The sequence below is a fragment of the Alexandromys fortis genome, unplaced genomic scaffold (assembly GCF_014885135.2).
Source record: "Alexandromys fortis isolate MF-2015 unplaced genomic scaffold, M_Fortis_MF-2015_v1.1 scaffold_67, whole genome shotgun sequence".
In the NCBI taxonomy this organism is placed as follows: Eukaryota; Metazoa; Chordata; class Mammalia; order Rodentia; family Cricetidae; genus Alexandromys; species Alexandromys fortis.
The window spans coordinates 1891551-1903675 of NW_026067945.1; the positions used below are offsets into that span (position 1 = coordinate 1891551).

At 46.9% G+C, this 12125-nt stretch overlaps 1 protein-coding gene across 1 annotated transcript in view; it reads left to right on the top strand.

Moving 5' to 3' along the window:
* Positions 1 to 632: 632 nt before the first annotated feature.
* The window catches only part of Chsy1 (chondroitin sulfate synthase 1), a 56906-nt gene continuing 45413 nt past the window's right edge, over positions 633 to 12125 (top strand). Inside the window, exon 1 of the mRNA XM_050149182.1 lies at positions 633 to 972. Coding sequence (XP_050005139.1) covers positions 644 to 972 — 329 coding nt within the window. The 5' untranslated portion in view covers positions 633 to 643. The remainder of the gene's footprint in view (positions 973 to 12125) is intronic.

The following is a 12125-nucleotide window of genomic DNA, read 5'->3' on the forward strand; positions in this document are numbered from 1 at the left end:
CCGTTGCAGCCGGTGCTCACCCACGCCCCTTCAGCCCGGCCGCAGACTGCGGGGCGGACGCGCATTTTTTTTTTTTTTTTTGGTTAAACTTTGGCCACGTGAACTGCCCCCCATTCACTTTTGCGCCAATCACGAGGCGCGGACGGATCCCGAGAGGGGCCACGGCACGCCGCCGGCGGGCCGCTTCATAACGCGCGGTGCGTGACGTTGAGGGGCTCCTTTGCAATGGCGCGCTAAGTCGGAGGATGTGCAGCTGCAGTGGCGGCGCAGGGCACCGAGGGGGCGGGCGCAGCGCGAGCCGAGCCGAGCCAGCCGGGGGACGTGAGCCGGAGGAGCCGGAGGAGCCGCTGTCGCCGCTGTCGCCTCGCGCCGGAGTAGCCGGCCGCGCGCGCGGGGCATGGTCCCCTCTTAAAGGCGCAGGCCGCGGCGGTGCGGGCGGGCGCGCGGAACAAAGCGCCGGCGCGGGGCCTGCGGGCGGCTCGGGAGCCGCGATGGGCGCGGCGGGCCCGCGGCGGCCTCGGCGCTGCCCGGGCCGGGCCTGGTGGCGCTAGGGCGGGCTGGCCTCCGCGGGCGGGGGCGGCGGACGGAGGACGCGTGGAGCCTGCGGCGGGGACAGCGGCCCGGCGGGCAGAGGGACGCGGGTATGGCCGCGCGCGGCCGGCGCGCCTGGCTCAGCATGCTGCTCGGGCTCGTGCTGGGCTTCGTGCTGGGCTTCTTGCTGGCCTCGTGGCTTGTCCTGCCCCGCGCCTGGGAGCTGAAGCGTGTGGGCCCGCGGCGGCGTCCCAGTCCCGAGGGATGCCGGCCAGGGCAGTCGGCGCCGCAGCCCGGCGGTGCGCGAGGCGATGCGCGCGGGGCGCAGCTCTGGCCGCATAGCTCGGCCGCAGAGGGCGTCCCGCGTGACAGGAACTTTCTCTTCGTGGGAGTCATGACCGCCCAGAAATACCTGCAGACCCGCGCCGTGGCCGCCTACAGGTGAGCCCCTTTTTCGTGGATACCATCTCCAGCATCCAGCATCCCAGCGGGCGGATGGGGAGCGGGCGGCCTGAGGATTCCCGGGAGGAGGAGGGCGAGAGCGACGCTCAAGGGCAAGACTTTGGGATTAGATGGACTAGGCTGGCTTCTCGGGGTGTGCCTCTCACCCGGATTCTCCTGCAAGACGCATAAGCTTTCTATGTCCAGGGCTTCTTTGTTAAAAGAAAAGAGTCTCTTCTATAAGATGGTGGGGAAATTCAAAGCGTCGTACTTGCGATAGTGGAGGCAGAGGTTATAATTTGAGTCTCCAAGATAGGCACTTTGTCCTTGCAAAAGGAGAGCCCGCCTAAATTAACCTGGCTAGGACTCTTCCATGCCACACTTTAGGATTTTTCGGTCACTCCTTTTTTTTTTTTTTTTTTTTTTTTTTTTTTTAGTGAGTGCCCACTCTGGTTTTGTTAAGTAGAGAGAAAGAATCTTGAGGAAAAACAGCTTATGTGATAGATTTAGTCAATGCAAGAGACTACATTCTGATGTTCCCTGGTCAGTTACAGAGGTGTATGCCTGTATGTAAGGAACCGGGCCCTAGCAAACTAAATGAGTCTGAGTCGTAGAAGTGGCTGCGATCGCGTTCAGGATTAACAAAGGGATTAGCCAAAGTGGCGTTTAGAAAGGAGATGGTTTGGGAATGGAGGACGGTTAGAAATGCATCATTGCATTGGAGCGAAACTGAAATAGAAGAGAATTGTAGACACAAGCGAAGGGATTTGGTGTGTGTGTGTGTGTGTGTGTGTGTGTGTGTGTACAGAAACCTTTACTGAAACCTTTACTGTACGGGTGAAGTCTGGAGTTCCTCCGGGCACGGAATCAGAGACAGTGGTTTCAGAGCACAGATGTTCTGGGGCCGAGCATTTTGAGCAAGGCTACACTAGTCGCTGTGTGTTTTCAATTTATAACCAGTACTTTAGTAAGTTTGGCTTTTAAGTCCGTTTTCTGGGCTGTTTTCAGGCAGCAGATGGTGAAAGGGATCTCTCCATTCATTAAGCCAAGTGAGGGATTGAGGGAAAGGTGAAAAGGGCTGGAGAGTGACCAGAGACTGCCCTTGAATGGCTTGCCCACCCTTCCTGCTGCCGAAGTCAAGAGGCTGCATTCTGCCAAGAAAGGTTCTGGGTGCCAGGGAAGCTTAGAGTGCAGGTGGCTGCATGTGGGCTAACAAAATCGTTCAAGAACCAGCAGGTCCAAGTTCTCTATGACTTAATATCGCCATCAGAAATCGAGGGCAGATGTGGTGGCACAGGCGTTTAATTTTCAGCACTTTGGAGACAGAGCAGGTGGATCTCTGTGAGTTCCAGGCCAGATGTGACTAACAGTGAGACCCTGCCTCAAAAAAAAAAAAAAAAAAAAAAAAAAAAAAAAAAAAAAAAAAGAAAGAAAGGACACCCCCACCCCAGATAGCTTAGTAGGTAAAGGTGTTACGAAACCTCACAACCTGAGTTTGGTCTCTAGAACGATCCCACATGGTACAAGGAGAGAGCTGACTCCTAAACTGTCCTCTTGTCTTTCACACCTGTGCCATCAGGTACGTTTGCCCTCCCACACAACATATACACTATAGATAAATACGTGTCCTTTCAGTAATAAAATTAAATTGAGGAAGAACCCACTAAATTGTTTGGTTTATGGTTTTGAAAGTTTAGTGACAGGTTACATGGAATCGAAACTCTGGAGACAATTACCAGAGTAGTTTGTTCACAATAGATTATATGACTCCTAGCCCCTCCCCAATACATTTCATGCTTATGAAGTCAAGATATACAAGTCATTAGGATCATCATTCCAGCAGTGCCCGGGAGATGTGTAGTGTACACTAGTCTGCTGTTTTGTGATTGGCCAAGATCTCCCAAAGCCTATCACAAAGTGCAGTGTATGTGGCCCTTTGGCCCTTTGGCCTCTTCTTTTTTTTTTTTTTTTTTTTTTTTTTTTTTTTTTTTTTTTTTTTTTTTTTTTTTTAGGCAGTGGGGAAGTAGAAATGCTTTCTGAGCCAGGCAGTGGTGGAGCACGCCTTTAATACCAGCACTGGGGAGGCAGAGGCAGACAGATCTCTTGAGTTTGAGGCCAGCCTGATCTCCAAAGCAAGGTCCAGGACAGCCAGAGAGAGAAATGCTTTCTGTTTGGTTTCTTCCTCTCACAAAGAAGGAATCGTTTCCAGGAAGGAAACACTATACCCCGCAGTCATTGCTTCCCTGTAGTGACTTACTCTCTGTTCTGAAGAAAGCGGGACACAGGAAGGGCTTCATTGCTGGTCAGGGTCCTTGCCTGTCAACCCTGTAGTTAGATTGGCTAGCCTTAGGGAACTTTCAGGGAAGGCCTGAATTGGGAGGGAGGTTATTGGCTTGTAAGTGATTATTACAATTGTACTGTTCTTTGCAGCCTGGGCCAGAAAGTCCACACTGAGCTCTTAAAATGTAGCATCCATGTACGGTACAGTGTGAAAATAGCTTGATTCTTGAACCTTGAGCACAAGGTGGAACCTGAGTTGAAAGTAGGTGTGCTCATTGTGACCTTTCTCCTAAAAAGTAAATTTTATTTTTCTGTGTAGTCCAGACTAGCTTAGCCTGAACCTTCCAGCCTCAGCCTCCTAGTGCTAGGAAATTTGGAGCATGTGCCACCACACCCGGCTTATTCTTCGTCATATGAAAAACTCCCAGCATTCAAGAGGTGGAGGCAGGCAGATTAGAAGTTCAAGGCCAGCCTTTAAAAACCAAACAAAAGCTCCTTCAGATTGTTGTCCCCATTGTCCCCCTCCTTCAATTTAACAAAACTCTTGGTTGACTTACAGATGAAGGAGATGCCAGCTTCCAGTCAGAGGGCATTGTTGATAGAAGAGAGTGAAAATGCCACAGTTTGTACTTTGGGACTAGTAACTAGCAACTTTTCCTTCCGAGGACTGAGATCCAGGAGGGAGCTAAGAAGCCCTTGAAAAATCCAGGAAGGTGCGCTTGCCTGGACTGTAGTTGCTGCAGTGTATTGCTTTGGTGGTGGAACAGCTCCATTTGTAGATCTCTTACTTTGTAGACCTGGCGTACACTTAGAGCGAGGCTAGGCCCCACGGAGACGGCTGGGCACAACATCAGACACGACAGTTTTGAAAGTAGGCAAACTGATACTCAAAGTGTAGCAGATAGAGACCAGCTGGAGCCAACTTCCTCTGATCCCATGTAGCTGCCTAGCTGTTAGGCTCACAGGAGTGATCCTGACTCATTAAAACATTTAGGTGCACTTAGGTATGGTTCAGCCCTTTGTAAAGCAGATGACCTGCATGGCCCTTGTGGATCCAAACCTGAGTCGGAGGGCACTGCAAGACAGATCTTTGTTCTGCTAGTTCTATTAAAAGGGCTCTACAAAGGGTTTGGGCTAGTGATGAACACAGTGGAGAAAATAGAACAAGGGCTGGGCGGGCTGGTGGCCTGTCTATAGTAGGTGGCTTTAGAGAAAGGCGCATTTATACCACTTGGGGTAGATAGTGAAAGACTGGTTGTGTGACTATTACTGATAAACACATTGGCAAAGGGAAGGCTGGATGCTGAGGCAGAAGCCAGGAGGCCGTAAAAGAAGGAACTGGGTCTGACTGTTCAGACTCATGGAATTGTATTGCAAGAGAATGGAAAAAAACACTTGAAGCTTTGAGCAGAAAGGGAGACGGGTAGCTGGAATTCTACAAATAAATACGGAAAATAATGCACGTAGGCTTCTCTGCAAAGCTCTTTGTCTATTGTGTAGTTTACTTTAAACTATGATTCACATGTAGTTTGTTGTGCTACCAACAGGTTGATTGGGTGTCTGGAGTTACTAACTGTAGTTAATATTTTCTTCAGTTTTTGTATTTTTTCTTAGTTTTTTTTTTTACATATAGAAGCTAAATGGTCCAATAATTCAACCTGTCTTTCCTTTCTTTTATTGTCCTTATTATTTTTAATGTATATGGGTATTTTGTCAGCATGTATATCTACATGCCATGTGTGTGCCTGGTTCCCAAGGGAGGCAGAAGAGATCCTCAGATCCCCTGAGACTGGAGTTATAGATGGTTGTGAGCTACCGTGTGGGTGCTGGGAATCAAATCGTGGTCCTCTGAAAGAGTACCTAGTGCTCTTACTTACTGAGCCATCTCTCCAGCCCCATTTTTATCATTGATTTGTTTTGTTTTGAGACTCACTTTGTAGTTCAGACTGGCCTTGAATTATTAGTCTCCTGCCTTTCAACCTTCTGAGTGCTGATACTGCAAGCAGAAGTAAGTCCCTATTCCCTGCTCCTGATTTTAGATTTCCCTCAAGTTCAGGAAGTCAACCTTCAGCTCCTTTGAGTTTTCAAATGAAAGAGAGGGTCTCCCTATCTTGTCCAGGCTGGCCTTAAGGTTGCCTTAATTTCCAGGTAGCTAAGATTGTCACCAGGCCAGCCCCCTGAGGGTTTCTGTAAAGGAAACCTTTTGAAGGAAAAGATATCCCCAGCCACAAGGGGTGACTCAGAACTGCTTCCGCCCCAACCTCCAAAGCATCTATCTGTGCTAATCCAGTTTAAAGTCTTTAAAATCTTGCTAACTAGCTAAGGATAACTTTCAAGTTCTCCTGCCTCAGCCTCTTGAGTCCTGAGATCACGGGCATATTTGCTGGTATACCCTGCTCCTCCCTCCCATCTGTTCTGTTTTCTTTTTCTTTTCTATTTTTCAAGACAGGTTAGCTATCCTAGAACTTGTTCTGTAGACCAGGCTGGCCTTGCACTCTCAGAGATCCTCCTGCCTCTGTTTCCTAAGTGCTGGGATTAATCCCATCTGTTCTTAATGCTCAGAGGGCTGAGCTTCAGCTGTGTGGAATAGTCTAGCCAATAAAGTGCTTGAAAGGCACAAGGACCTGAGTTCTAGCCTGGGACCCAGGTACAAAACAAAGCAGGGCAGAGGACTGAATAGGATTTCTGGGGTTTACTGGACAGCCAACTTAGCCTAACTGGTAAGTTCCAGGCCAGTGAGAAACTGTTTCAGAAGCAGACAGCATTCTTGAAGTTTCCCAGTTGCATGCAACACACACACACACACACACACACACACACACACACATATACACACTGAAAAAACACTGAGCTAATCTAACATATCACAGTTATTTGGATCTTACTGACCCTGGGGTGGGAAACAATTGTTTCTTGGTTTCTTTTTTACCTTCCTCTGAGGATGCTGTTGGTTGTCTAGGAGTGATTGGCATTAGTGTGCAGACAAGTTTGGGAAGAAAAGGGAAGACACACTAGCTTTAGATACAGGATTCTTACTCAAGATAACGTTGTCAGTTCATGGCCCTTCCTAATGCTTGGGATCTAGGCAGACTGTTCCTCTTACCAGCCTTAAAGAGATTCTCCCCAATATAGCTCAGTAATTTACTTATTTCTTGAGCTCAGTAAACTATGTTTAGATTAAAACAGCTCAGTTGGTCTCTTCCACACAGTTCTGTTTGGCAAATATTACTATGGAAAGTGTTTACATGTACAGTGCAAATAATCAGCTTCTAAATGTACTTTGGAGCACAACTAATTTCAAGGTATGATTTCGCTGTAGGGAAACTGCTGAGAGATGTGGTCCTGCAGCGAGTGTAGTTCTAGCTATCGTGGTCTGAGGGTTTGTGTTGTCAATGAAATATGCTAAGGTTTGCTGTGGTTGACAGCAGAAACTGCTGTATGTTCTTGTTCCATTGGCAGTAGGCTTCAGTCCCCACAGCCCAGTCAAGATGCAGAAATGAAGACTGCTGACTGGCAAGGGCTCACAAGGTACCTGTAGGAGAGTGTGCAGAAAGGCTCACACTTTGTGCCAAAGGAAGGGTCAAGGTGCTTCTCACCCGTACTCCAGCCCTTTCTTCCCTTTTGAGCCTTGAAGAATGAATGAGTAGGAGTTTTGAGGCAGAGACAATAGCAGGTTTTCTAAGTCGCGAAGCAGCAGAGAATGGTGGTGGTGGGTGATGAGAAAGAATAGTTCCTTGGAGCTGGGCTGTGAGCACTGGGCAGGAAAGTAATGGCAAGGATACCAGACCAGGCTGAAAGAAGGTACCTGTGTACTGTCTAATGCTGTAGTTAAGGGGAAGGCTTTTATTGTAGACAGATATGAGAGAGAGGGGGGAGGGAGTAGCGAGTAGCCAGAGGCATCTGGAAGAGTCCAGAGCTGAATGAGAAAGAAGTAGACTGAGCATGCATGGCCAGTAAGACTGGCCCTGGCCCCAGGGTTTTCTGTGAGAGAGGGGGAATAGCAGGGAGTAGAGAAAAGCGGGCGGGGGGGGGGGGCTGTGAGCTGGAGGGAATTCGGGATGGGAAAGGAGGTGAGAAGGCTCAGATGCCAGCCTGGACTTTGAAATGTGTAACGGGCACTTGTGATGCTGAAGGAGACTGGGCCAGCGTGAGCTTTGACGTGCGATGATCATCACAGGGAGCCACTTGTCCTTTTACCAGAATAAGGGAAATTGCTGCTTTTGGTAGAGGGAAACTTTCCTTTGTCTAGCTACTAGAGTATTTAGAGTACCTTTTAACGTTTCGGGAATTGGGGTCTGACTCATGCCAGCCTCAGGAACTTGAGTTTTGTAAAGCCGACAGTGGTATTTCAGCATGAGAGTAGCTTGACAGGATCTGTGTTTGGGAGTTCAGCTGATGGTCCTGCTATTTGGAGGCTTTGTTGAGTTTGTTTCTGATGGTGATATCCACAGGGTAAGTGTTCAGGATCTGGTACAGTAAACAAGTCCGCACTAGAGAGTTTGAATCAAGTTTTTTGCCTTAGAGTTAAGCCCAGTCACAACCTGAAGGAGTTTTATGTTGCCGACAAAGGCAGGCGGAAGTGGTAGAGGTGTGGGCAAGGCTGCCCTCCTTATCTGAGAAAACTGTCTCTTTGGTCTTTTCAGTGCTCCCGTCCCCACTGTGAAAGGTCTGGTGATGACCAGGAAACATTGTGGGTGAGGAGGTAGAGTGGCCCTGAGAGGCTACAGAGTGGCCCCTGCTTGTTTGCTTGGCTCTTGTTCATTAGCTGTCTGTCCTTACGGGCCCAGAGTTTCCTGTGGATAATGACACTTCAGAGTCCTCCATCTGCTAAGAGTGAGTCTGGCTGTTGAGGAGCAGGCTGATTGCAGGTAGCGCCTCACAGCACCAGGACACTGATTTACAAGGTGCTTTTATCATCCTAACCTCTCTGATCATACTTTTCTAAGATCTGGAAACTTACATTTTGCTCATACATACTCCCCAGACCTAGCAAAAACACTTACTTGGGGCTAATGAGAACCGTAGGTTTACAGCAGCAGCACAGTTTTTCAGAGGGCTGAGTCTTCAGGAGACTGTGGCACACCGGCTGTCATTTATACTCTGCATTTGATTCTTAGGTGTCAAAAAAGGTGTGCTGTGTGGTGTGTGCCCTCGTTGTTGGTTGTGAACCTGGGCTCAGGACTGGCTCCTCTTAGTGCCCAATAGTTGGAAGTGCCTCTGGGTTGTCATCCAGACCATGGTTGAGGGAGGAAGTTGTAATCCACCCTGGCAGCAGCTCAACTGAGAAGCCCTTCCCCCCCCCCTCCCGTTAGGACAAGATTTCAGTGTATAATAGTCAAACTGGTTACTTCCTGCCTCAACCTCCCAAGTGCTTGGGTTGTAAGGAATACTCTTTTATACTTGCTTTCCCACTAAGTCTAAGCTTAAGGATCAGCAGTAAAGACTATAATTTAGCCTTTAAAGATAATTTTCCCACTGTTCTCTATTATATTTTTCACTTATTCCCGTAACACTTTGAAATTACTCATGTCTTGAGGACAGTGAGTCAGTTGACTTAAAAAGAGGGAGCCATGTGCTTACAGAGATACTAAGGACATTAAAAGTAAAGTTACTAGTACTGAGGGAGAAGCAGCTCTTGTCAGTTATCAAGTGTCTTCTGCCCTGGGGACCAGCTGAGTCTTCACAGGTCCCTGTGCTGCTGGGACTGTCAGTAGACAACAGCATCTTCCTTCTGTACACTCTCTTAAGGACAAGTTAAGACTGTTGCCTCTCCAACTGAGATTCCCACAGAGATGCTTTCCTCTGCTTCCTGTAGTGGTCCTGGAGGAGGATTTTCTCCTAGCACTTAATGTCTGACATAGTTTTACATTTAGCCCTGAGTAATAGGACGGTTTTGTGACTTTTCGTTTTTGCCTCCTAGACAGCTTGTAGCTGAAAGTGAGCCACGGTTATCACGCATGGGTGGCACTGTGGTCTCAGGTCTGAACGCAGGAGTTTGCTCCAGTTTGGGGGGCACCTCCTGGGAGTGCTCTAGCTGTCAGTTTACAGAGCCTCCTTCAGTCACCAAGATTTTGCCCTTGGTGCTTTGCTCTGCGTTACCTCTTCTTCCTTCTCCACAATGCTGTTCCCTTGCTCACTTTCCCCTCATGCATGCATTTTAGTTACTTGATCTTCAGTCCTTTCTGTAGCAGAAAAGATTTATACATTTAATTCCTAGTGTCTGTCAGTTCTACAGGACATTCATCTTCCTCCTAAGACCCCAGCCACTTTAACAAGACTGAGAAGCAGTATCTGAGGTGATTCTATCCTTTCAAACTTAGCACTCTATAACCAGCAGGCAGCATGTGTAAGAGTGGGTTTGTAGATTAGAAAATCTCCTCACTTTTTAAGTTTAGAAACTGTAAAAGGAGGAACTCGGTCTTATGCTGCTTTTCTTTGATTTGCCTGTTAGATAGGCTAGTACCAAATAAACTGTTCTGTTTTTCTTTTTTTTTTTTCTTGTTAGCACAAAGCTTCCCCTAGGGAATTTTTTCTTGGTTCTAAATATACATACCTTTTGTAGACGGTATAGAAAATAAAAAGAGGATGCTTTCTTTTCAAAATATCATTTTTTAACAATTTAAACATATTTTTGAGATTATAGCTATATCGTTTCCACCTTCCTCCCTCTAAGCCTTGCATCGCTTTCAAATTCATAGCCTCTTTTTCTTTAAATTGTTGTTAGCATGTGAGTGTTTGTGTGTATGTATGTGTTTCCAAATACATAACTACAACCTGCTTAGTCTGTATAATGTTACCTGTGTGTATATATATGTGTGTATGTTTTTAGGGCTGACCTTTTGGTATTGGATAACTAGTTGGTTTACACTTCCTGAGGAAGACAATTACTCCTGCTCTCAACATTTCTCAGTTGCCTGTAGTTCTAGGCAGCCTTGTTGGTAAGGAAATTTTATTTTATGTGTGGGAGTGTTTTGCCTAAATGTATGTCTGTGTACCACATGTGTGTCTAGTGCCAAGGAAGCCAGAAGAGGGGCCAGTGTTCTTTACTGCTGAGCATCTTTCTAGCCCCCAATTAAATATTTCTAGTTCGCCATTTAGAAACAACCACAGTGAATACTTTGGGCTGAGTTGTACATTATTTTTGTGTGTTTAATAAGTCAGGAAATATAAGTATACTCTTTCCTACCTTCTTGATTTGTGTGTGTGTGTGTGTGTGTGTCGGGATAGAATCCAGGCCCTTACACTTGTAAGCACACACTCTATCACTTGCTGCATTCTTAGCCTGTGTGGCCTGCTTTGTAAACTTAGGCATATGTTATGGATGTTTATCCAGGACAATGTCTATATTGTAGATGTAGTTTTTCTTACAATGATATTGACTAGAAGTGGAGACGGATACAAAGCCCTAACTCAACACAGGCATTCCTTGGCCAAGCTGCCAGCTGTCCAGCTGCGTTTCTTAGTTGAGGTTTAATTTGGTACAGGGGATAGCATTTAGAAACTTGGGGAAATAGGAGATTTCCTTGGCACTCTCTCATTTCAGCTGTCTTATCTGGGCTGTAAAAAGAGTTGGGTTTCAGTCCGTTGAAAATTGAGCTTTCTGGCAAGGACCTTTGCAGATGTTCTGTCATTTCCATTGAGAGCTCCAGGCAACAAATGTGTTGATGGCCAAGTACACATTTGCTTATGAGAATCTCAGAACCTGACCTATTTTGATCACAGGAGGGCAGGCTTGCTTGTTCAGTAGCATTGCTTTCAATGTGGAATTATGAATGTGTTTCCCTCCCCCTCCCTCTGGATAGTGAATCAAGTTATGTTCCAGAATACACTCACTTTGTGGAACCCTAATTGAAAAGATCATAATTTCTTAAGATTGGAGGGTTTGCAAAGAATTCATGAGAAGATTTTCCTCAAACCACCCTTCAATTAGAATAGAAAAGACAACATGAGGCTTGCCCTGCCTTACCTAAAAAGGACTGGATAATAATTGGGTGGGGTGACTGAAAACGCAGAGGAGCTTTTAAGGAGGGGTTGAGGTTGGATTGTCTGTTTTTAAAATTAATTGCTTTCTCTTCTTGGACAAATTACACCATTTCAAGTCACAGTTGGGACATTAATTGCATCCTTGATGGCTGTGTTACCAGCACATTCTGCATGTATTCTGCCTGGGGCACTGGGAAACAGTGCCAGGCAGAAATGAATTTTGATCTTTAGTCTAATATCAAAGAACCTAGTGACTTAACTAAAAACACTTAAAATTTACATTCTTATTAGAATTCTACCCTAAAACAGTGTCTGAAATTAGGAGTTAAACACAATTCTCACACAGTCCATGGCTTGAGGGTTTGGGTTTTTAGCCAGATGTGGGAGATGCACTTTCCTTACTGCCATCTCTGCAGTGCAGCCTTAAATCTCGTCCGTGTTCAGCACACACTTTGTTCTTTCCCTGTCTTATTTTATCCGCAAGCCTCTGCCGTCTCTAATAAGTCACACTGAGGCAGCGCTGAGAGTGCGGTCAGGACTCCTCTCAGCAGTGCACTCCAGAGCCCAGGCACGGCAGAGTGCCTGTCTCTGTAGTAGGTGGCTGCTTTGAAGACGGGAGTCACCTTAGCTGCCGCCTCTCCCCATAATACCCCCTTGCTCCAGTATTTTCCTGACTTCTGGGATTGGCTGCGCTAGTATGACTTTGAACCTGGTCTGTTTTAGTAGTGACATTAGTGCAGAGGCACACAGCGTGCTGATAGCGATAGGCAGACGTCACGTGGCTTTCATTCGTTATCCTTCTACATTCCATCCTGAGAGGTTGCACGTTATTTAGCTTTGAGTTACATTTCATGAGCACCGCAGTTATAGTGTGTGTCAGCACATGGAAC